This window comes from Elgaria multicarinata, chromosome 10 (assembly GCF_023053635.1).
Source record: "Elgaria multicarinata webbii isolate HBS135686 ecotype San Diego chromosome 10, rElgMul1.1.pri, whole genome shotgun sequence".
Lineage (NCBI taxonomy): Eukaryota > Metazoa > Chordata > Lepidosauria > Squamata > Anguidae > Elgaria > Elgaria multicarinata.
The window spans coordinates 7,626,747-7,652,882 of NC_086180.1; the positions used below are offsets into that span (position 1 = coordinate 7,626,747).

Sequence of the window (26,136 nt, forward strand, 5' to 3'; positions counted from 1 at the left end):
TTGAAAGGACACAGGCCGAAACGCAGCGTCAGGCTTTGAAATAAAGAATCTTTTGCATCCTGAGAACTTGTTTCTCCCTTTTTCTGCCCTAGAATTACATCTGGCCCTGCTCACTTTGGCTCCGCCCATGCTCATAGCCCCACCCACCGCTGGGATGTGGTCCCTGCGACCCTTCCCAAATTGGAATTCAGTGTGCAGACTGAAAAATGTTTGCCACTCCCTGCTATATAGCCTTGGGCAAGTCACTACCAGTTGCTGGGGAACAGGGGTGTGAGGGTGCTGTTGCACCGTGTCCTGCTTGTGGGTTCCTGGTTGGCCACTGTGAACGATGGACTAGATCAGTGGTTCCCAAAGTGGGCGGTACTGCCCCCTTGGGGGCGGTGGGATTGCATAGGGGGGGCGTTAAGAGGAAAAGGGGGGGCAGGGGGGCGCTCAAGGTGGCCTTTTCCGAAAAGCGCTCTCCAGAAGGTCTTAAAACCCAGGGACATTTTTATGGGAGAAGGTAGTTTGGTCCCAAGCCATATAGGGGAAGAATCCACACATGTATTAATACCGTTTAAGAAGAGTCCTTTTAACGGTGAATTGAAATGTTTCAAAAGCACCAAAACGCTAATGAAGAGACATGCCCTGCTTGGTGTGCCCTGCCACGCCGGCTGCAAAACAGAGGCGTTCGCTCTCTTTTCCCTCCCTCCCTCGGCAAGCCTGCAGTGGGTGCTTCGGATTTTGAATAAATATTCAATTAATTGTTACTGTTTTGAATTTTATTGTTATTATCTTCCTTAGTGGGTCATTGAAAACGGCTATTCTGAATAATGATTTTTATAGTGTAGGGTAGGGGGCACTGGGCATGAGTTTGTGGAACAAATGGGGCTGTTACCTGAAAAAGTTTGGGAACCACTGGACTAGATGGACAACCATCTGTCAGGTATGCTTTAGGGTGGATTCCTGCATTGAGCAGGGGGTTGGACTGGATGGCCTTATAGGCCCCTTCCAACTGTACTATTCTATGATTCTATGGACCCTCGATCTGATCCAGCATGGCTCTTCTTATGTTCTTAAGTTACTACTCCTCAGCCTCCCCTAACTTCCCCTAAGTTCCATGCAGGGAACGTTCTGCAAAATGGGAGAACGTTGGTTCTTTTTCCTTTTTTACCCATTTAGGCCTTCAATGACAAATAAAAAGATGTGTAGGTAACTTCTATTTGCAGTTTGCTAAAAGGTACTGCAAGGCCTGGGGAAAATGTATGTCAACCCAATTAGTGAGTCACTAATCAGCCCCTTTATTGTCAATATGTAACAATGAAGTACACACATGGCTCTGACGATTGGAGCGCCATTCCTTCCCCCTCCTGCTCCAGTTGGAACGAATTGCGCACATCAACTTAAACAGTCGATCTTAAAGCTGACAAAAGGCAGAGCCGTAACCGGGAGGATGTTCTGTCTGGCAGGAACTGCAAGCTGTAGTTCAGAATGCCAGGTGGCCGGGGTCCTCCGCGCGGGCTCGCTTCATGGCGCGCTGATCAGCCAGTGGTGGGGGGGAATGGGGGCCATTGCACAATGTGTGTTTGTTGTTCCTGAAGGCTGGCGGGCGCCTTCTGAAAGCGGGGGCGGGAGGTATGGCAGGCTTTTGCACGCCTCTCCAGGGATCTCTTGACCATTGATGAAAAGAGCACACTGCGTTCTCTCCCAAAGAGACAGCGTGAGCTTTAATTCCAGTGAGTTGTGTGGAATTTGATCACAACGGGCTCCTCCGCCCCCTCCCACCGAAGGGAGCTTTCTAGGTGGGGTGGAGTCTGCTGATCCCGGGTCAAACCTGCCTGAGCAGGATGTGTGTGTCACTGCGTAGCTTGGTGTGCGTGCTTGGATTTGGCCAGGCGAAACCTGAGCAGAAGTGACAAGTGGATGGGAGGGCATTCCTTAACTGGTTTTTGCTTGGGGGCACGGAAACCCCACCCCCACCCCCACCCCGGCGCCCTTGCTTCGTTTTCTTTGCATCTTGCAGATCTCCCCATCTGGAATAATAATAATAATAATAATAATAATAATAATAATAATAATAATAATAATAATAATAATAATAATAATAAAATTTATTTCTTACCCGCCTCTCCCTTTGGATTGAGGCGGGGAACAACATTAGAACAGGAATCAATACATCTTAAAAAATCATGATTTTACATTGATCTGGATAGGCCTGCCGGAAAAGGCTAGTCTTTAAAGCTGCCTTAAAATCACAGAGAGAGTTAATTTTACGAATCTTCTCCGGCAGGCCGTTCCACAATCTGGGGGCGACAGAAGAAAAAGGTCCTCTGGGAAACTGATGTCAGCCTAGTTTTAGCTGACTGAAGTAAGTTCACCCCAGAGGACCTGAGTGTGCGGGGCGGACTGTATGGGAGAAGGCGATCCTGCAGGTAACCTGGACCCAAACCATGTAGGGCTTTAAAGGTAACGACCAACACTTTGTACTTTGCCCGGAAACTAATTGGCAGCCAGTGGAGTGATTTTAACGTTGGTGTAATGTGGTCACCCCTAGGTGTACCGGTGACCAACCTGGCAGGCGGCAACGGTTCAAAAGGCAACGGTTCACTCACACGCCGAGTTAAAAAAGGGAGAAGCCTCATAAACACTGGCGCCCCATCCCACGGACGGAATCCCCGCTTCGCCTCCGAAGCGATGTGCATTTCGCAATTCAGTGACTCTACAGCAAGCGTAGCAGATTCCCTTCGAAATCTTCGCGTTTACTGTGGAAAATAATAAAAGAAAAAAGAAGAAAAAAGCAAGTTCCTAGCCCTTAAGGATGGGGCTTGAAAACCTTTGGCTCTCTTGTAATCTCAGGAGCTGGGAGGCCAAAGACCTGTAGTGCTGGAGGCAGGCACACCTCTGGGGCAGGATTCTGGCACTGTAAACTCTAAGGTTAACAATGCATGACAATGCATAACAATGTAGTCTTGGCTTTATATTTGATTCCTCGCTCTCCTTTATTCCTCATATTGAGGCAGTAGCTAAATCCTGCCGTTTTTTCCTGTATAATATTGCCAGGATTCGATCATTTTTGTCTGTCTCTTCTGCCAAGATGCTTGTTCATGTACTGGTTATTTCTCGGCTGGACTACTGCAACCTTCTTCTCTCTGGCCTTCCTTCTTCTCACATCAGTCCGTTGGTTTCTGTCCACCACTCTGCCGCTAAGATCATCTTCCTGGCTCGCCGCTCTGACCATGTAACTCCACTTCTGAAATCTCTTCATTGGCTTCCAATTCACTTCAGAATCCAATATAAACGTCTCCTGTTGACCTTCAAAGCTTTTCACTGTCTAGCTCCTTCCTATCTCTCCTCCCTCATCTCACACTATTGCTCCGCTCGTGCTCTTCGCTCCTCTGATGCCATGTTTCTCGCCTGCCCAAGGGTCTCTCCTGGAACGCTCTTCCAGAACATTTGAGAACTACAAGTTCAATCGCAGCTTTTAAAGCTTAGCTAAAAACCTTTCTCTTTCCTAAAACTTTTAAAACTTGATGTTGTCTGGACTTTATACTGTTAGTGTTTCCCTACCCTGTGCCTGTTTGCATTCTCTTCCCCTCCTTATTGTTTTACCATGATTTAATTAGAATGTAAGCCTACGCGGCAGGGTCTTGCTATTTACTGTTTTACTGTTTTACTCTGTACAGCACCATGTACATTGATGGTGCTATATAAATAAATAAATAAATAAATAATAATAATAATAATAATAATAATAATAATAATAATAATAATAAGAACATAAGAAGTGCCGTGATGCTGGATCAGACCAAGGGTCCATCTAGTCCAGCACTCTGTTCACACAGTGGCCAACCAGCCATCGGCCAGGGATGAACAAGCAGGGCATGGTGCACCCTCCCGCCCATGTTCCCCAGCAACTGGGGCACACAGGCTTATTGCCTCGAATACTGGAGATAGCACACAACCATCAGGGCTAGTAGCCACTGATAGCCTTCGCCTCCAGGAATTGATCCAACCCCCTTTTAAAGCCATCCCAGTTGGTGGCCATCACTACATCTTGTGGTAGTGAGTTCCATAATTTAACTCTACGCTGTGTGAAGAAGTACTTGGGACAGGGGCATGTTCAACGCATACACACAGATCTTTAACACCTTTGAGCAAGAAACAAAGGGTGAGAATTGGGGGAGATTTCCAATCTAACTCTTGGTAGACAGCACCACCAGGAGGGCAGTTCCAGCATGAGTGCGTGGAGGTTGCTTGAACTGGGACAGGTAGGTTACTGTGTAACGGGGAAGTGCCAGGTGCATTTTTAAACAGACAGGTATTTTATCTCAAGCCTTTCCCCACCGTCGCTCCTTTCAAAACATGCACACCACCCACCCAACCTCTTGAACTGAATGCCTGACACTCCCTTGGGGATCAGCAATTCTTTGTTTACCTTTTTACTTGCTGGGGTCCTTTTCTTAGAGGACAAGTAAGTGACCCTGCATGGGGCTCTAGAAATTCGGCTTTCTCGAAAAGAGAAGGCTGATAGAAGTGAGTTTGGCCCATGCTTTGAATGCAGTGTACAAAGTAGGGCCTTGTGGATCTCATTCCAGTGATTTCACATTTGGCCTTTTCAAGGTCCCAGATCTCATTGCAGGATCCATCACGACGCCCGTGAACTCAACTTGGTCTGGGCCTCTGCATATCGCTTGTGGCTGAAACTCTCCCCATGGCCTGAGTTCGATCCCAGCGGAAGCTGGTTCTCAGGCAGCCGGCTCGGGTCGACTCAGCCTTCCATCCTCCCGAGGTCGGTAAAATGAGTCCCCAGTTAGCTGGGGGAAAGGTAATAAAGGCTGGGGAAGGCAACGGCAAACCACCCGCGATAAGGCCTGCCAAGAAAATGTCAGCGAAAGCTGGCGTCCCTCCAAGAGTCAGTAATGACTCAGTGCTTGCACGAGAGGTTCCTTTCCTTTTCCTAGTGACTCACTAACTGCGTCGACATACATTTTCCCCAGGCCTTGCAGTACCTTTTAGCAAACTGCAAATAGAAGTTACTGGCTCTGCTACCTACACATCTTTTTATTTGTCATTGAAGGCCTAAATGGGTAAAAAAGGAAAAAGAACCAACGTTCTCCCATTTTGCAGAAAGTTCCCTGCATGGTCACCTGGAGACGATTCTCATTTGCCATAGGTGACCAGATGAGTGGATGATTGCCAGTATGTTGTACTCCTGCTTATTGAGGTGGGCTTCTCACACCTCCGCAGATGTATTTTCCCTGTAGGGACCAGCCTAACCATTTTTAGTGTCTCTTTTAAATTTCGGGTTGTTGGTTTGAGATTTAAGCTACCTGATTACTTTTAATGTAAAACTGAAAAACCTGTAATAGGCAGCACAGCCAAAGACTGGCGTAGTTCCTACAGGTTGGCATTGTGATGGCCCTTTGTGTTGCTTTCATTTGGACGATCCGTTCTGGTGCGCGCATCTCTTTGTGACGAGCAAGATTTCCTCGGACCAGTCGTGTCTGTGTAGCTAATGCAACCGGCTCTTGATGGTCTTGATTCAGAGCTTGCACTTATTGCTCAATTCCATTATTTCCATCCTTGTTGGCAAAACCCGGATGAAAACGAAGTAACCTATAGAAAATCTGTCTTGAAAATAACCCCAGATTTGTTGGGATTGGCTGAAACAGGAAATTGCAGAAGTGGCCATTTAGGAACCTGATGTGTCTGTCTGCCAGGCGTGCTCTGGTTGCCTTCTATATTTGTGCGGTTCTTGAGAATGATGCAGGAACAAGTGGGAGCCCACAAAATGTTTATCTTAATTCATGGGTGCAGCACCTCAGGCTTGGTTTTTTTTAATCTGGTCCTCTGGGGTTCCCCAAAGGGTCACGCCTGTTTTCCCCAAATACCGATTGTTTGGGGGTTTCCCAGATTTTGTGCCATATGTTCCCCATTCTCAAATGCCTCTCCTAAGGCTGACTGGCAGCAAGAGCTTTAAGACATAATAGAATCATAGAACAGTAGAATTGGAAGGGGTGTATAAGGCCATCGAGTCCAACCCCCTGCTCAGTGAAGGAATCCACCCTAAAGCATCCCTGACAGATGGTTGTCCAGCTGCCTCTTGAATGCCTCTAATGTGGGAGAGCCCACAACCTCCCTAGGTAACTGGTTCCATTGTCGTACTGCTCTAACAGTCAGGAAGTTTTTCCTGATGTCCAGCTGGAATCTGGCTTCCTTTAACTTGCGCCCATTATTCCGTGTCCTGCACTCTGGGAGGATCGAGAAGAGATCCTGGCCCTCCTCTGTGTGACGACCTGTTAAGTATTTGAAGAGTGCTCTCATGTCTCCCCTCAATCTTCTCTTCTCCAGGCTAAACATGCCCAGTTGTTTCAGTCTCTCTTCATAGGGCTTTGTTTCTATTTCTATTTCCTAGATGTAGAACTTGGTATTTATCCCTGGCATATTTGGTCCCGCCCCTTTCCTTTTGGCCCCGCCCACTACTGGAATGCAGCCCCCGAGAGTTTCTCCAGAATGGAAAATGGAATTTGGCCCTCAGGATGAAAGAGGTTCAACACCACTGTCTTAATTCTTCTCTTGTCCCCAATGTAGAGTCTCATCCCATACCCGAGAAAGGGCATGGCATGGCACTGGGAGGCTGTCTCTCTCTCTCTTTCTCTCTCTCTCTTTCTCTCTCTCTCTCCTTTTCTCCCTCCTGCACTTCCAAAGGGATCACAGAGCTTGATTCGGGCATAGCAGGCTGCATTCTACCCCTGAGGCCAAATCCCCCGAAGCGATTGTTTGGGTGTTGGGTTGCCTGATGGGGAAAGACATGCTTGGGCAACGTAAGACGGCCACAGATTGGCATTCAACATGTGATGCCTGAGAGACGTTACTTGCCAAGTGCTGATCAAAGCCACCGCCTTATTGATCTCCCCTATACACTTTTCATCCCTGCTGGTCAGATCAGATTAGTGATTCATGGAATCATAGAATCGTAGAGTTGGAAGGGGCCTATATGGCCACCGAGTCCAACCCCCTGCTCAATGCAGGAATCCACCTTAAAGCATTCCTGACTGATGGCTGTCCAGCTGCCTCTTGAATGCCTCTAAGGTGGGAGAGCCCACGACCTCCATAGGTCATGGATTCCATTGTCGTACTGCTCTAACAGTCAGGAGGTTTTTCCTGATGTCCAGCCGGAATCTGGTCCCCTGTAACTTGAGCCCATGAGTCTGTGTCCTGCATTTGAGAATTAATGAATTGGTACTCTTAGCTACCCCATCTTTTGATCAGGTTCCTTAGCTCTCCTGTCTGTCTCTTCCATCCCCAAATATGTCCACGCACCCTTCCAGATTGAAGGGCTTTGAGGTTTCTACAGGTCCTTTCCCCACCTTGGTGTCCTATCCCTGTTGCCATTTTCCTCACATCTCCTTCAGCATCCTTCCCTCGAGCTCCTGGTTGTCAATTCATTGTCTGTCCTTTACCTCAGTTGTAGGCTGTGTGGTGCCTGTGGCCTCCAATATGCCCTCGGACACCTTTCTTGGCACCTGCCACGGTGCTCTACCTCTCCTGCTTTTTTTTTTTTAATTAACACATTTTCTTGCTGGCAACTTGGACCCCTGTGAAATAGATTGTCTATCACCTGGGACCTTTCCCCAGACCTCATCCTACATCTAGGTTTAAATGTTATGAACCATTCGGAGAGATCCAGCTATTGGGCAGTATAGAAATGAAATCAATAAAATACACCGCTGTCACTAGGGTTGTGCAAGATCTCACACACACTTTATTGCATATTAGCCAGGTAGGCCATTCTCATACAAACAGAATAATTGCACACCCAGCTGCCAACTCACCGCAGCCGAAAGAGTAATACAATCATTAATAACATTAATAACATCATAGACAGCCAGGTTGTCTTATTTATGTTAACTATATGGTATCAACAGGCTATAATTTGATCCTATAAGGTAGTCAGGAACTTCCTCACCTCCAGCGCCCGATGTACAAATTTTGCAGACCTAAATGATATATAATGATCAGAGCCTAACAGAAGTATTTGAGTTGCCTTTTTGGGTGGCACGTAATTAAACCTAGGAATTAAAGGCTCAAGATATTGCTTCCTCAATTCCGCATACATTGGGCATTCGACTAGAAAATGTGTCATATCCTCAATTTTGGGGCAGCCAGCTGGGCAGTCTGCTTTCACGCGCCTTCACCTCCATCAACTGGAGTGAATTTAAACTGCACCGGGTGAATAACCATCTTAGCTCATATGAAGTAAGAGAGGTTAAATATAAAGGGATCTTTCCCGGGGTAGTACTTATACTTTTATATGTTGTATTTGAGTGGCTCATTTCAACAACAGCCAGTGATGACTGGAGATCGCAGTCAAAGAATCTCCTGGAGATCTCGTCCTTAGCACCATCAAACCCCCTCATAAGGAGGTAGTGCAAGATCTTAATCTAGTGCAACTGACAGATTCCCCTTCCCTCACAGAAGCTGACCCCAATATTCTGACAGCTGCTCCCTGAATAGTTGGAACTCATGAGCAACATTTGAGGACAACGTTCCGTGTCATCTCCACTCTCAGTGTACTGCAGCTTCTTATCACCTCAGAAGGCTTGCAATCCTCTGCCGGCTCTTAAAACCGATCAGCTGGGTGGGTTTTGGGCAGGAGAGTTATTCCAGCTGTCAGCCGTGGAGCTGAGAAATTCCCTGGTACTATACGACTCTATACACGTTGCATTTTACAAGCTTGGCACACCATATAATGTGATCCTGAAATTCTCCTGGCTCCATGGTACTGTCATCAACTTAGTTACATACCAATTTAGCTTGTTTTAGAAGTTTAGACCTTTTTTTGGTGCCATGGGATTTAATTGTCTTCCCTCTGTGGATTCACGTGGCGGACGCGAAGAGGGTGGTGTCTGAACTGGGGAAATTGGCAGCAAAATAGATCCATTTCTGTCATTTGTCCTGACTAGGGATTATCAGGCTGTTGCTTCAGTATAGGGGAAATGAGCAGTTTTCCAAAATGTAAGGTTGTTTTCTCAACCTGGCACCTTCCAGATGCTGTCTGGCTGGTAATGGGACTTGTAGTCCAGCACATCTATCAGGCATTGGGTTGGAAAAGGCTGATGCTAGAGGTATACATTGATTTACACAATTACGTTGTTTGGCTGGAAGAATAATCAATATGAGGTCTGTGTGAGAGAGTTCTTACTTTTTTTTTTTGGCACATCAAGCTGGCATCAAAGTAGCCACCATACATGGGTCATAGGCCTCCTTACATGGCTTGTGGGCTACGCCCGGCTTGGTGTACACGGTCCACCTCCTGTACGTGTAGCCTGCTTCAAACTGCAAATCAGAAGGCCGTGTGGCTTATGAACTGTGTTTCGCTTGAAGGTTCCCTTATTCAATGAGATGCTCCTGAAGACAAAGGCTAAAAATGTTCCTTAGATCATCGCTGGATATAGACTGGGGCTCTTTACAAGAAGGCGTGTTGGTTGGAAGAGAGGGTGCGTTGATGCTGTTTGCCTCTTGCTCTACTCAATGGACACAATGAAACCTCTTTGAAAGGAGTAGGTTAGATGCTTAAACCTCCTTCGAGCATCTCACGGGAGTGGCTTAGGTGTGGGGAAGGAAGAGAGGGGAGAATGTAGAACCCATGTCTCTCCACGGTGGCTCCCTGAATACTACTACTACTACTACTAAATATTTATTTGTTACCCGCCTCTCCCTCTGGATCGAGGCGGGGTACAACACAAATGCAAAACACCATAAAATACATATGATAGATTAAAATATAAAACTAATACATTATTAAAAAGCAGCACATTATTAAAAGGCATCTTAAAATTCCAATGGGTAGGCCTGCCGGAAGAGATCAGTCTTTATGGCTTTCTTAAATTCTGGAAGACCCTTTAAGTTGACGAATCTCTCCCGGCAGGCCGTTCCACAATCTGGGAGTGGCAGAAGAAAAGGTCCTCTGGGTAATGGTTGTCAGCCTTGTTTTTGTTGAGTGGAGTAGATTCTTCCCAGAGGACCTGAGTGTGCGGGGCGGATTGTACGGGAGAAGGCGATCCCGCAGGTAGCCTGGGCCCAAACCATGTAGGGCCTTAAAGGTGATAACCAACCCTTTATACTTCGCCCAGAAACTAACTGGCAGCCAGTGTAATGATTTTAAAGCTGGCGTAATATGGTCACCCCTAGATGTATCGGTGACCAATAACGATCCGTTCAGTAAAAACTCTTGCCTCAAACAAGTAACTGGAATAGTAATGATAATAAAGTAATGCATAATAGAACAGCAGTGTTTCAATCATTCATTTACTAAATGTAATATAATTCCATTCAGTAACCTAGCCTAACTAATACAGGAATGAATGAATGAATGAAAAACAGCTTCCACAAATGCCTCCATAATAGGCTCTATAAAGTATCTTACTGCTGCAAGTTCCCTTTTGCATATGGCAATGGAATTGCAGCCCACCTTCCCCCCCCCCAGCTTTATTTTAGCACGAAGAGCCGCCCTGAACTGAGAGGGCCATTTTAGACAAGCAACGCTTTTCACGGTTTTGCAGGTTCATTGTCTCTGACAGTATGTCACGCCCGGACTAGACACAACACCGTTCATGCGGTTATCAGTTGCCATTAAAAAAGAAGTAGTAGTAAATAGCAGGCCTGGGAAGCTCAGTCCAGATTGGGACTCTGTTGGGAGAAGGTGGGGCTTTAACCCTTTGCTCCCTTTTCAATCCTGAGCGGACCGACCCCCCCTCCACCGGAAGCTGCCGTTTGCTCCAATGGAACTTTTCATTCCTGTGCAAATAGCAGTGGGAAGGGGGATCTGGATTGGAGCCACAGGGGCAAAGGTTAAAGCCCCGCTATCCCCACCAGGGTCCTAATCCGGATTGCCTCCCTCCACTTGCTTGCTGCTTACTCAAAAAAACAAGCCCCCCCCCACTTACTCATGCAATTGCTCATTGCGGCGTCCTGTCTGGTGTGGCTTTAAGACTTCCCCCCCAAACCGGTCCGTTTTCTCTCTTTGTGCCTAGTTTTTAACTGGCTTATCTGATAAGGAAGAGCTGGGTGGGGAGAAGTGTTTTTGTGATTTTGTAGAACCAGCCGAGCTAGATAAAACCTGAGTTCCTACTTTGGAGATACCTCAGCAGCCAATGGAGACTGGTGGGCAGCTTCATTCATGCTTCTTTTAAGAGCGGCCTTTTGATGTGCGATCCTCCTGCCCGCAAGAAACAGCAGGAGATAAGCTGAACAAATAGGACCGGAGCCCACATTCCATGGGGATGGGGTGGGGACCCTTGAATGCTATATGACGCATGCACGCCGAAAAACGATGAGCCGTAAACATTTGCAGTGTCACACAATGCCTGGTGTTCCAAGGGGAGATGAAACTGCAGAGGGGGAAATTTCCTTAAAAAGAAAATGCATTCCAAGTGTCCACAGGCTGTCTTAGGTGGCCACGCAGGCATCGCTAAAATAGAGGCAATGCATCAGCAAAGAGGAGGACAGAAGAGGACGCTGGGTTGCATAGCATGAGTGTCTGCTTACTTATCATCATTGTTATTTATTACGGTCACAGACCAGCAAAATCAACACCAAAACATACAAAGGATAGATAAAAAGTGACATAAAAACAAAATATAGCTTGGTGAGTTGCTTCTCTCAGAAGGATTGCAATGTTATTTTTCTAATTTGCATTGAGGTCATGAGAAACTTAAGAGACCCTTTCAGTAATATGGGAGGACACATCCCTTAACGGATTAATACCATCGTTGTGGGGCTACATCCAGAAAAGGCTGTTAATAAAGGAAAGACTAACTTTTTTTCTGCATTCCTCATGCATGTTATAGTGCAAAATGACATGTTCAACAGATTCTGTTGCTCTAAAACAGCCTTCCTCAACCTTGGGCGCTCCAGATGTGTTGGACTACAACTCCTGGCTGGGGCATTCTGGGAGATGCAGTCCAACACATCTGGAGCGCCCCAGGTTGAGGAAGGCTGCTCTAGAACCACAGGGACATATCCATTCATCAACCGGGATCTTACTAAATCGTCCTTCTAGTAATGCTGATGGCAACATATTAAAGTGAGCGAGGGTAAATGCTCTCCTATACTTGGGCATGGTTAAAGCATACAGATATGAAGCTGCAGTGAGCTCATAGTTATTAAAATTATTGTAGAGCAGCGGAGAGCAAGATTTCATAGAATCATAGAATAGCAGAGTTGGAAGGGGCCTACAAGGCCATCGAGTCCAACCCCCTGCTCAATGCAGGAATCCACCCTAAAGCATCCCTGACAGAGGGTTGTCCAGCTGCCTCTTGAATGCCTCTAGTGTGGGAGAGCCCGCCACCTCCCTAGGTAACTGATTCCATTGTCGTACTGCTCTAACAGGAAGTTTTTCCTGATGTCCAGCTGGAATCTGGCTTCCTTTAACTTGAGCCCGTTATTCCGTGTCCTGCACTCTGGGAGGATGGAGAAGAGATCCTGGCCCTCCTCTGTGTGACAACCTTTTAAGTATTTGAAGCGTGCTATCATGTCTCCTATTAATCTTCTCTTCTTCAGGCTAAACATGCCCAGTTCTTTCAGTCTCTCTTCATAGGGCTTTGTTTTCAGACCCCTGATCATCCTGGTTTTTCCTCCTCTGAACACGCTCCAGCTTGTCTGTGTCCTTCTTGAATTGTGGAGCCCAGAACTGGATGCAATACTCTAGATGAGGCCTAACCAGGGCCAAATAGAGAGGAACCAGTACCTCCCGTGATTTGGAAGCTATACTTCTATTAATGCAGCCCAAAATAGCATTTGCCTTTCTTGCAGCCATATCACACTGTTGGCTCCTATTCAGCTTGTGATCTACAACAATTCCAAGATCCTTCTCGTTTGTAGTATTGCTGAGCCAAGTATTCCCCATCTTGTAACTGTGCCTTTGGTTTCTATTTCCTAAATGTAGAACTTGGCATTTATCCCTATTAAATTTCATCCTGTTGTTTTCAGCCCAGCTTACTTAGTCAGCTAACTTAGTTAGACGGAAATGTAGAAGTAATTACGATAACAAATAGAAATGCCCTACATCTCAGCATAGCGGTGGGAGACGGGAAGACTGACCAGGTGTTCCGCGTGGGCCCGCTCAGTCTGCTGTCCGGGTGCCCACTGTTGATGGGCAACTGCATGACCCCTGCTGCTCTCCCGTCTTTATCTTTGAACAAGGCTGGGACTGGGCACCCCTTAAAGAGAGGATGCCTTTGAACAGAGGGCTGTAAGGTAGGACACGTGGGCACTCTACCTATGTGGAAGTGTGCGAAGGTCAAGAAGACTATCAATGGCTCTGGTCCTCATCATCCAGTATGAAGAGGCGGTATGCCTCTCTGTATGGGTTTCTGGAGAACATGAGCTGGAGTGTGCTAAATTGCCCTTATGTCCTGCTTTGTAGGCTGGGGGGCGTGTAATCTGTCTGGCTACCGTGTGGACAGAATGCCAGACTGGGTGGGCCTTTGGTCTGATCCATCTTGTGACTTTCCACCTGATAACACAGCCTTTCCCAGCCTGGAGCCCTGCAGTTGTCTTGGACTATCAACCCCATAATCCTCGCCCAGCTGTAGCCCAGCTCATCTGCAGAAGTTTATCCTGCATATACCTGTCTACATAAACTTGAGATATTAGTTGTGCAACCAGGTATAACTTGGGAGCCAAGCCTCTTGAAGATGGGAGGGAATGCCTAGTCCCCCATCTTTTTTGTCACATTCTTGAAGCCAACTTTGGGTCTTATAGAAACTCCCTATATCTGGGGCACAAAAAGTTGTTTTAAACATTTGTATAATATGTTTTAAAAATCCACACCTCATTTTCTCCCCGCTGAGGAAGACCTTTTATGGTTGAAACGCGTTTGGGAGTTTTGTTTGATGTCTGTTGTATGTGGACCATTCTGTTTACATTTTAAATGTACGTATTTGTTTTAAGATTAAAAATATTTTCTACTAACAATATGATTTTATTGTAATTAGCATAGTTATACCTAAATTGGATATATTGTTTTTAATCAGTTTCCCTAAACTTATTTTGCTTTCAGGTTTGGTTTTGGTTTAAGATAACACTTTTTTCACACTTCTGATCCATCTTGTGGCTTTCCACCTGATAACACAGCCTTTCCCAGCCTGGAGCCCTGCAGTTGTCTTGGACTATCAACCCCATAATCTTCGCCCAGCTGTAGCCCAGCTCATCTGCAGTGTTTCTGGTTGGGGAAGGCTGCGTTAGCAGCTTTCTAGCTGTCCTCTTCTTAGTCCTCCGCAGTCCTCTCCAGCTGGCAGCTGGGCTTCCCGGATAGGATGGGTGATCAAAGGCCAGATCCCCAAGCCCAAGAGCTCTTCCTGGCTGTGGTGTGCCTCTTTGTGCCCTCCACCCTACTCTACCCACAGCCCTTCCCTGGCACGGTTCATGCGGGCTCCCCTCCAGCTGCTGCCTCCACCTCATCCCTGATCGGTGTGCACCCCAAATGCCTTGTGTGTGTAGAGTCCCTCTGGTTTCATACGGCGTGCTTTGCTTTTAACACCAGGCCTAGCGGCCAAGTCCCATATCTTCAGGCCCCGAAACGTGTGTTTTGTGGTTGCCAGAGAGGCAGAAGCCGGGCTTGCATCATTCCTCCGCTCAGCACGTTTTCACGGCGTGGTGTCAGGAGTATTTTCCCTTGACCACAAAATTGCCACTCCTGTAGGGTCCACAGGCCTATAAAAAGAAGCACGAAGTTAAAAATTCTGTGCATTTTCTGAAAATGACATCTCTGATGACCGGGTGGAGGCCTCTGTCGCTTCCAAACCTTTTATTCTCCGGGTTGAGAAACATTTATATTCCAAGCTGCTCTTGCAGGCCCTTTCAGTGTGTCCCACTTAACGCCGCTTGGCTCTCGTTTTCGGATCTGCCAGTCCTTGAGCTTCCGACGTTTCTCCAGAATTGATTGCTGTGCTGGACCAAAGGATTGAAAAGGGTCTCAAGGTGATAGAGCACACACAGAGGAGGGGGAAGAGGACAGAGAATTGCCAGCCTAATGCGGTGACCCCGTTTGCGTGTCTTTCCTTGGCAGGTTCCTTAGAAAGAGAGCTTGGACGGCATGCAAAGTAGTGAAATACCTGCAGAGAGCACTGATGACCCTCTTAGTAGTGGCCTACGGAGAAAACGACAGCCGCGAATAGTAGTTATCGGCGCTGGTCTCGCGGGTCTCTCTGCGACGAAAACTCTCCTGGAAAACGGTTTCACGGATGTGACTGTCCTCGAAGCGTCTGACCGGATCGGAGGCCGAGTACAAAGCGTGAAGCTTGGTAAGGGAACGGCCTGCAAAGGTGGCTTCTGCTTGGGCAGGCTTTGCATGAGGGGTAAGGAAACGGCCTTGCCGGATGGAGCCATGGGTCTACTTCCTCCAACGGTTTGCTTCTCACAGTGGACTAGTGCCAGGGCGGAACCAAGGAATCTTCTACAATAATATTAGTAGTTAAAGGTTTATTAAAGTGCCAGGTGCCTGGCACTTTAATAAACCTTTTACTACTAATATTATCATAGAAGATTCCTTGGTTCCGCCCTTACCTTTGGCGTATTTTTTACTCCCCTACGGGTTTTCCTTCTTTTCGCACTCACAGTGGTCTGACAGATGCCCAGAGGAAGCTCAGCAGCCGTTAAAGTGATGGTCTTCCTTGCTGTTTGTCCCCAAAGCATCTAATATTCCTCAGGGCTGGAGATGTAAAATTTCCGGAAATTTTGAAGCCATGAAAAGAAAAACACCCACTTTTTCCCCTGTTTTTTTTTCTGGGGGGAAAACGGAAATTTTTGGAAAAATTGAAATAATGCGATATTAGCACTTTTTACAGATTGAAAGTCACTTCGTGACTTTAGGAACATAAAATGTAATTATGTCTAAGTTGGTTTGGCGTAAAATTATTACATTTGGTATATTAAAAGTAGTGTATTCAAACAATCATTACAAATTTAATTTACTTTTTTTGGTAACAAATGGAGCTACAAGCTCCTGAACTGTTAGGAACATCTGAACTGTAAGGAACCACTTTGGTTCTGCCAGTTTAAGAGGCGCAGGCAAATAACAATATATATATATATTTTAAGAAACAACAGCAGAAGAAACCACCAACATTAGTAACAAAGAAAATTATTTATGTCTCCGCTAGTCCTCCAGTGTCAAGACATAAATCCTCCATTACCATAAAAAGAACTGAGAAAAGGGGGACAAAGATTCAATGAATATGCATGAAATTTAATCAGACTCATTTTCTGACCTATAGCTATGACTACTTAGTTTCAGTCCCTGCTTCAGTGGCAGTGCTGCCCCCTAGAGGCAGATATGCATCTTCCTCTTGCATTTGAGAGTTGTAGTCTCAGTTTGCAACCTCGGACTTGGTGCACAGAAATTGTAATAATCTGATGCTGTACAGTTTTTAGAAATCATTTGGAGAAGTAAATACCTGAACATCTTGTCTTAGACATTTTATTCATCATGCTAAAATAAAACATTCCGTAATCCGTTTTTTCTTCATTTTTTTTCAATTTTTCGGAAAAAAATCCAAAAAAAGGCTTCGGAAAAAAACGAAACCCCCCCGGTTCCCCCCCCCCGAATTTTTCCGGGTTTTTTCCAGCCTTCACATCTTTATTCGGGGCTCCACGTAACCTATCAGTATTCCCTTTATTTCTGATGTTCGGAGGTGCGTGCCGCTGGTTATATAGCCAAAACAGTGTTATCCAGGCCCAGGAGGGAGGGATCAGCAGGCTCAGGGAACTCCTGAGGTTTGCAGAAGTACAAACATCTTTGGAAAAAGATGCCTCGGAGGGAGAATTATCACCCCCCAAAAACACCCCCCCCCAATGAGGATTGATTGTGTTTGCTGACCACAGAATGCTAGCCGATTGTTGGAGTGGGGCCCAGACGGGAAAGGGAAACTGTTTGGGAAGAAGAATGGAATGGAGTACTGTGGAGAAGGGTGTGGCTGGCTGACTGTTATAGTGAAGATAGGAAGCTGCCTTATACGGAGCCAGACCCCAGTGTTGTCGACACTGACTGGCAGCAGGGGTTCTCCAGGTTTGCAGGCAGGTGTTTTTCCAGCCTTCCCTGGAGTTGCTGCCCGGAATTGAACCTGGGACCTCTTGTGTGCAAAGCAGATGCTCTTCCACTGAGCTGTGGAGCCAGGTCCTTCTGCAACAGAAGACCTCCACTCTATTGTTTAAGTCCCATTTGTTGTGGCTAATAACCATGGATGGATCTATCCTCGGTGAATTAGTCTAATCTTTTTTTTTTTTTTAAAGGATTAAGAAAACGTATTTTTTGAAGAAAAAAAAATGACTTCAGTTAGTTTCATTAATAGAATCATAGAATAGCAGAGTTGGAAGGGTCCTACAAGGCCATCCAGTCCAACCCCCTGCTCAATGCAGGAATCCACCCTAAAGCATCCCTGACAGATGCTTGTCCAGCTGCCTCTTGAAGGCCTCTAGTGTGGGAGAGCCCACCACCTCCCTAGATAACTGGTTCCATTGTCGTACTGCTCTAACAGTCAGGACGTTTTTCCTGATGTCCAGCTGGAATTGGACTTCTTGTAACTTCAGCCCGTTATTCCGCGTCCTGCACTGTGGGAGGATCGAGAAGAGATCCTGGCCCTTCTCTGTGTGACAACCTTTTAAGTATTTGAAGAGTGCTATCATGTCTCCCCTCAATCTTCTGTTCTCTAGGCTAAACATGCCCAGTTCTTTCAGTCTCTCTTCATAGGGCTTTGTTTCCAGACCCCTGATCATCCTGGTTGCTGTCTTTTAAGCCAGTTCTACCACCCTGACCAGGATCCCATAAACTACCATTTACCTTTTTTTCATTTATATGGATGAATGTTTTCCTTCACACTTCTCAGTGTGCAAAGGTCATTACAGTTCTCCTCTCAAGCAGGGAGGTGGAGTGTGTGTGTGGGGGGAGCAGTGTCTTGTTTATTTTCCCACAGGCCTTTGCTTTTCACGCCTGAAGCCCTGGCTTCCAGGAGGCTGAAACTGCAGTTGGCCAGAATGCTCATTCGCATTAGAAATAACCCGCTCGTGTTCCTATAAATAGCTGAGATTCCAGAGAAGGAGCTGTGTGGGTCTGACCGGTGCAGCAAAAACAAAGAAGTCTTGTGACCTCTTCAAGCACTCACAGATTTATAGTGGCAATTGTTTCCATGGACTAAAGCCCACTTCATCAGATGCATGAAGTCTTCTCCTCTGTTGGCAGGGAAATCTGTAGCCCAGGGGAGTGTGTGTGTGTGTGTGTGCTCACGCATGTGTGCACACCACGGGCATGTAAGATGCAAACAGTGGGGCCAGAAGTCCATAAGCCTCGTAACCTTTGCACAGAACTGACTGTACCTCTTCCATTCCATGGCTGTATTATTTATGCTAGCCTTCACCCAACCAGAGGTGTGTTCACCTACAACTCCCACCATCCCCAGCTAATGGCCATGCCAGGTGGGAATGATGGGGGCTGTAGTCCAACACGCCTGGAGGGTCTCGGGTTGAGTAAGGGCTGGCTTAGACGGTACAGGCTTCTGACCTCTCTATCCATGTATATTGATTTATCGGCCAACTGAGGACATGGCACCATGCTTTATGCTGCAAGAAATCTGTTCGTCTTTGAACTTCTTTAAATGAGCATTTTATAGCACGCTCGTTACTGGCCATTCACGGGTGTTCGCGGTTCATTCTGGCGCCGCCATCAGCCTTCTGTGAATCTCCTCCATTTCCCCGTTTTAGCGCTAAAAATAAAACCTCAGGAAACCCGACTCTTATGCAGGCAAAGTTGCGCTACAAAATGCCCACTAGAAGGCGCTGTACCATTCAACTGCATTGAGGCTGTACAAGCCACGTGGTTGCTGCTCTCTTCCTGCGCTTTTCCTCGTGGAATTACAGCTCGTTGCAGAAGCGGAAGGGAAGCAGGAAGCAGAGCCACGGTAAGGGAACACCATTCCCCCCCCCCCATCTGAAGGAGGCCTTTGTGATGCCAAAAGACACTGTGGTTCTCGCCCACCCAATTTTCCCTACTACAACAGCAGGCTAATACAGCTGTAGATCTGTTCTCCGTGAATTTGTCAAATCCTTTAAAAATTCTTCTAAGCTAGTGGCACTGAGTCACATGTGTTAGTTTCGTGTATGCGTATGCCACGGTAATTCCGTTTGTCTCTAAGTCAAGTGGTGCAGAATCTCTTTCAGACTGAGGGCTGAATTCCATTTTGGAGTTGCTGTGTGTGTGTGTGTGTGTGCGCTCTCAGGTGCAGCCCGCTCCTGCCACATTGCACACTGTGCTGGAGGGTCCCCTTAAAATCAGGAGGCTCTTTTCAGAAAATGGAACAGGCATGCAGTGAGGAGGGGTCTGTATAGCAAAGGTCTCTGTGCGCTCTGCAATTGTCCCCCAATTCTTGCACGGAATTCAGCCATCTCGCACTGGCAAATCCCTACGGCGTTCCCGTCCTTACACAAATGGGCATCGGGCACCATGCCCTGGGAGATTCTCTTGCACACTCCCCGTTGAAGTGAGTGCAAACGGAACACCACCCTGAGATGCTTTGGTCCGGGTTCTTTCATCTAATCATCCATCGCACGTACAGCCCGCCGTCCCTCCAAAGAGATCAGAAAAGCTTTCGTGTAGTTCCCGACCCAGGCAGTTTATAGAGCCAATCCTGCTTAGCTTAAGGTATGCCTTCTGTCAGCTCAGTCCCTAAGAAACTGGTGGCTTAAGGCTTTTCAGAGTACCACCAATGAAAAGCTGAAGCTGTAGTGTCCCACAGTTGTAGAGTGCCAGTTAGGACGCAGACAAGCTGGAGCGTGTTCAGAGGAGGGCAACCAGGATGCTCAGGGGTCTGGAAAAAAAGCCCTATGAAGAGAGACTGAAAGAACTGGGCATGTTTAGCCTGGAGAAGAGAAGATGGAGGGGAGACATGAGAGCACTCTTCAAATACTTACAAGGTTGTCACACAGAGGAGGGCCAGGATCTCTTCTCGATCCTCCCAGAGTGCAGGACACAGAATAATGGGCTCAAGTTAAAGGAAGCCAGATTCCATCTGGACATTAGGAAAAACTTCCTGATTGTTAGAGCGGTAACACAATGGAACCAGTGACCTAGGGAGGTTGTGGGCTCTCCCACCCTAGAGGCCTTCAAGAGGCAGCTGGACAAGCATCTGTCAGGAGTGCTTTAGGGTGGATTCCTGCATTGAGCACTGGTTTGGACTCAATGGCCTTAGAGGCCTTTTCCAACTCTACTATTCTATGATTCTATGAATCTATGACTCCACAGTAACCTTTCAAATGCATGATCATCCTGGCCCCATTCTTTTTAAAGGTTGCCCTGGATGGTGCTGAACGTGTCCTTGACTGTGCTGCAAATGACGTCCTTTTCCGCACCCTGTAGCCCTTCCTCGTGGCAACGAGCTTACCTTCCTCTTCTTTTTGGCTGTGCATTGTTTCATGAGCCGGGGTGGGCTCTAGCCACCCCCCTCACCCTCCTTTTTTTAGCCCAGCCCCGACATCACGCACTCCCAACGCAGTCGATAAACAAACGGCAGTAAATTAAAGCCTGGACCTCTGACGGGCTTTCGGGAGGGAAGCGGACGAGGAAGGATGCCTGGCAAGTCCAGCGTCCGGCTTTTCAGTGGAGAATCGCAGACGCTGCTAAACTCTTGGCACTGGTGTTGGGATGGGAAGTGGGTCATAGATTGCTGATACGCGGTGTCAAAAATAGCCCCCCTGGCTGTGAGTGCTGCCAGACAGGAGGGAAATACTCAATATTCCAAGCCCTTAGGGGGCCATCACGTCGATCAGCGCACCTGTGGAATGTTTCCTGGTTGTGGTCTTTCATGTGTGTGTGTGTGTGTGTGTGTGAGAGAGAGAGAGAGAGAGAGAGGAGGCTTTATCCACAAATGGGATTGGAGTCTTGAAGAAAGAAACATCCATATTCCTCTTGCTGACATTGTGCAAATCCTTGCTTGAGCAGTGCCTTAGGAATTCCCCCCTATAATTGTGGAGTTGGAAGGGATCATAAAGACCATCTAGTCTAACCCTCTGCAGTGTGCATGAAAACCAGCTGCTCTAAGATAGTTACGCAGTCAGCAGCAGATAGAGTGAGGCTTGCTCTATTGGATAGACAGGAGTGACATTGGCTGCCCAATTCAGGGCTTTTCTATTAAGTCAGCCCGTACAAGTACATTTTACAGGAGCTCTGTGAGAAGAAGACACCCCGGTGTCGAAACACGTTTGACCTGTTTTTTTAATTTCTTTTTTGGTATTCTTGTATAACATTAATGCAATCAGATGTATACAGTAGATGCCAGTGCACTTTAATTGTTTAATACAGTGGTTGAATTGTATTGATGTGATAAAATCTTGTTAAAATTGTCTTTTTCCTTAACCCTTTGAATCTGGATAGTTAAACCTATTAAACCATCCATGAGAGGTGGCTGTCCAGTCTCTTCTTAAAATTCTCCAGAGATGGAGAACCCACAACCTCTGTAGGTAGACTGTTATACAGATCTCACCGTCAGGAAGTTTCCCCTTATATTTAATCTGAATCTAGGTAGCTGTAACTTACACCCATTATTCTAGGTCCTAGTTTTTGTGGCCGTAGAAAATAGTTCTTGACCATTGATAAGTATACTAATGGCTACTAGTACTTGAGTTTGTTCTGACTCTATACTGTTTAGCTTCACCCTACCCGGTGCCTGTTTACACTTCCCTGTGCCTGTTCGCATTCTCCTTCCCTCTTTATTGTTTACTACAAATTATTAGATTGTAAGCCTACGTGGCAGGGTCCTGCTATTTATTGTGTTATCTGTACAGCACCATGTACATTGATGGTGCTATATAAATAAATAATAATAATAATAATAATAATCTTCGCTGTGGTGCCCTTTTATGTACCTGAACACTGCTCACGTGTCTCCCCTCAGTCTTTTGTACAGGCAGGGCTCTCTGTATCCTTTGGTCACGCAGAAGTGCAGGCGTTGGTAGGTTTCGTGCAGTATTCAGCCTTCTTGCAGAGCCCAAGGGTGGAATCCCCCACCCACATGTGAATTAACGTATGCATCAAGGTCTTCTCCTGCACCAGTCCCATTGGGAAAAGAACAACAGTGTTCCAGCAGTGTGAACCATACCTGCCCCCACCCCACAAATGGAGGTCATTAACCCTATTCTCACCATGCATGAATGGACAGGGGAAAAATATTCTTCGGGTTAAATTAACCCTTTACATGAGAACAAAAGAAAAAAAAAGACAACAGGGCCGTTTTATAATGAACAGTTTATTGATTTCGCCTCCAAAAACACACTGTTTTTTTAATGTTCTGAACCCAGTGGTTATTTGATTTGTTTTTAAAATTGTAAGTTTTTCCTCCACCTCCTCCTCCTGCTCCTCCCTCTTTTGACATATTCCCAGGGAAATTAGTACCTTTTCCCAGCAGCAAATGCACACTAGGAACAGGTAATCGTAGCCCGCACCGCATGGCTGCTGCAGTTAGCTTCGCTTTCAGCGGGAGCTGAGATGGACACAGAGTTATTCCCCCAGCACACTTCCGAGGGGGCCTTTCAGTCACTGTGGAGCGTCTGCATTATATGTGATTAACTTCGCACTTTGATGCTGGATGCTCACGCCAGGCTCATCCTTATATACACCCAGACGACAATTACGATCATAGAATCATAGACTAGCAGAGTTGGAAGGGGCCTACAAGGCCATTGAGTCCAACCCCCTGCTCAATGCAGGAATCCACCCTAAAGCATCCCTGACAGATGGTAGTCCAGCTGCCTCTTGAATGCCTCTAGTGTGGGAGAGCCCACCACCTCCCTAGGTAACTGGTTCCATTGTCGTACTGCTCTAACAGTCAGGAAGTTTTTCCTGATGTCCAGCTGGAATCTGGCTTCCTTTAACTTGAGCCCGTTATTCCGTGTCCTGCACTCTGGGAGGATCGAGAAGAGATCCTGGCCCTCCTCTGTGTGACAACCTTTTAAGTATTTGAAGAGTGCTCTCATGTCTCCCCTCAATCTTCTCTTCTCCAGGCTAAACAGGCCCAGTTCTTTCAGTCTCTCTTCATAAGGCTTTGTTTCCAGACCCCTGATCATCCTGGTTGCCCTCCTCTGAACATGCTCCAGCTTGTCTGCATCCTTCTTGAATTGTGGAGCCCAGAACTCCATCCTCAGAGGAGGCCCTGCTGGCCATTCCGAGACGAACAGAATGCCACCATGAAGAACCTCGGTGGCAGGGCCTTCTCTGTGGCGGCACCCACCCTCTGGAGGACCCTCCCTCGTGCGGTTCGGGAGGTGGAACTCATAATATCTTTTAAACACCTCCTGACATACCTTTTTACACAGGCTTTCCCTGGCCTTTAATGTTTGTTGTTTATTCGTTCAGTCGTTTCCGAGTCTTCGTGACTTCATGGACCAGCCCACGCCAGAGCTTTCTGTCGGCTGTCGCCACCCCCAGCTTCCCCAAAGTCAAGTCTGTCACCTCCAGAATCTCATCCATCCGTCTTGCCCTTGGTCAGCCCCTCTTCCTTTTGCCTTCCACTTTCCCTAGCATCAGCCTCTTCTCCAGGGTATCCTGTCTTCTCATTATGTGGCCAAAGTCCTTCAGTTTTGCCTTTAATACCATTCCCTCAAGTGAGCAGTCTGGCTTTATTTCCTGGAGTATGGACCTGTTTGATCTTCTTGCAGTCCAAGGCACTCTCAGAATTTTCCTCCAACACCACAGTTCAAAAGCATCTATCTTCCTTCGCTCAGCTTTCCTTATGGTCCAGCTCTTGCAGCCATAGGTTACTACGGGGAATACCATTGCTTTAACTATGCGGACCTTTGTTGTCAGTGTGGTGTCTGCTCTTAACTATTTTATCAAGATTTGTCATTGCTCTCCTCCCAAGAAGTAAACGTCTTCTGATTTCCTGGCTGCAGTCAGAGTCTGTAGTAATCTTTGCGCCCAGAAATACAAAGTCTGTCACTGCCTCCACGTTTTCTCCCTCTATTTGCCAGTTATCAATCAAGATGGTTGCCATAATCCTGGTTTTTTTGAGGTTTAACTGCAACCCGGCTTTTGCACTTTCTTCTTTCACCTTTGTCATAAGGCTCCTCAGCTCCTCCTCGCTTTCAGCCATCAAAGTGGTGTCATCTGCATATCTGAGATTGTTAATGTTTCTTCCTGCGATTTTAACTCCAGCCTTGGATTCGTCAAGCCCAGCACGTCGCATGATGTGTTCTGCATACAAGTTGAATAGGTAAGGTGAGAGTATACAACCCTGCTGTACTCCTTTCCCAATTTTAAACCAGTCCGTTGTTCTGTGGTCTGTTCTTACCGTTGCTACTTGTTCGTTATACAGATTCCTCAGGAGGCAGACAAGATGACTTGGTATCCCCATACCACCAAGAACTTGCCACAGTTTGTTATGATCCACACAGTCAAAGGCTTTAGAATAGTCAATAAAACAGAAATAGATGTTTTTCTGGAACTCCCTGGCTTTCTCCATTATCCATCAGATATTGGCAATTTGGTCTCTAGTTCCTCTGCCTTTTCTAAACCCAGCTTGTACATCTGGCAATTCTCGCTCCATGAATTGCTGGAGTCTACCTTTCAGGATCTTGAGCATTACCTTGCTGGCATGTGAAATAAGTGCCACTGTCCGATAGTTTGAACATTCTTTAGTGTTTCCCTTTTTTGGTATGGGGATATAAGTTTATTTTTTCCAGTCTGATGGCCATTCTTGTGTTTTCCAAATTTGCTGGCATATGGCATGCATCACCTTGACAGCATCATCTTGCAGTATTTTAAACAGTTCAGCTGGGATACCGTCGTCTCCTGCTGCCTTGTCATTAGCAATGCTTCTTAAGGCCCATTCAACCTCACTCTTCAGGATGTCTGGCTCTAACTCACTGACCACACCGTCTGAGCTATCCCCGATATTATTATCCTTCCTATACAGATCGTCCATATATTCTTGCCACCTTTTCTTGATCTCTTCTGTTTCTGTTAGGTCCTTGCCATCTTTGTTTTTGATCATTCCCATTTTTGCCTGGAATTTACCTCCAATGTTTCTAATTTTCTGGAAGAGGTCTCTTGTCCTTCCTATTCTATTGTCTTCTTCCACTTCCGCACATTGCTTGTTTAAAAATAATTCCTTATCTCTTCTGGCTAACCTCTGGAATTTTGCATTTAATTGGGCATATCTCCCCCTATCACTGTTGCCTTTTGCTTTCCTTCTTTCTTGGGTTACTTCCAGTGTCTCAGCAGACAGCCATCTAGTTTTCTTTTTCTTTGGGACATTTTTTGTTGCCATCTCTTGTACAATGTTGCGAACTTCTGTCCATAGTTCTTCCGGGACCCTATCTACTAAATCTAGTCCCTTAAATCTGTTCTTCACTTCCACTGCATATTCATTAGGAATATTAGTGAGCTCATATCTAACTGATCTGTGGGTCTTCCCTATTCTCTTTAGTTTGATTCTAAATTGTGCAATAAGAAGTTCGTGATCTGAACTACAGTCTGCTCCAGGTCTTGTTTTTACTGTATGGTTTTTAATTGTGCACTGCCCAGAGAGCTTCGGTTGATGGGCAGTATAAAAATGTAATAAATAAATAAGTAAATCTGTTTTGAGGAAGATAGCTTAATTGAGTTTCGAAGGAACCTCTATTTACAGGTTCGCCTGACCCTCTCTGTGTTCTGCCCAGCTGCTGCTGCACGTTGAACGAAACACAGACGGTTGGGTTTATTGGAATATGTTGGTCTAATATTTACAACCTTATTTTAGTTATTGCCAGACTGGGCTTCTGGCCAATAACCTTATAACAGAGTTTTGCAGCGGTTTCCAGCAAATCAGCACAGACACAGATTAAGACTGAGACTTTCAGTAGGTTTAAAGAAACCTTTACTGGCATATAAAAATATAATTTAGTTATGGCATTCACAAATACAAATACTTACATACGGTCAGTCAATACAGCTCTCATAGAGTGATAATTTCTGAGTTATACATGTACATGGGAATACAATCCTTTTTATAGGCTAACTGTACAATGATGCAACTGCTTGCAATCCCTTAATTGAAACAATCAAGTCACCAATTATTCAATCATGACATCAATGTCCAGGTGCAACGTTGACCTTTAAGTTTTCTGCTGAGT

General features: G+C 46.3%; 1 protein-coding gene across 2 annotated transcripts in view; it reads left to right on the top strand.

Moving 5' to 3' along the window:
- SMOX (spermine oxidase) overlaps positions 1-26,136 on the top strand; it is an 80,418-nt gene that overhangs the window by 38,425 nt on the left and 15,857 nt on the right. For both annotated transcript variants that reach the window (XM_063136140.1, XM_063136142.1), the window contains exon 2: positions 15,053-15,287. In XM_063136140.1, coding sequence (XP_062992210.1) covers positions 15,080-15,287 — 208 coding nt within the window. In that variant the 5' untranslated portion in view covers positions 15,053-15,079. The remainder of the gene's footprint in view (positions 1-15,052; positions 15,288-26,136) is intronic.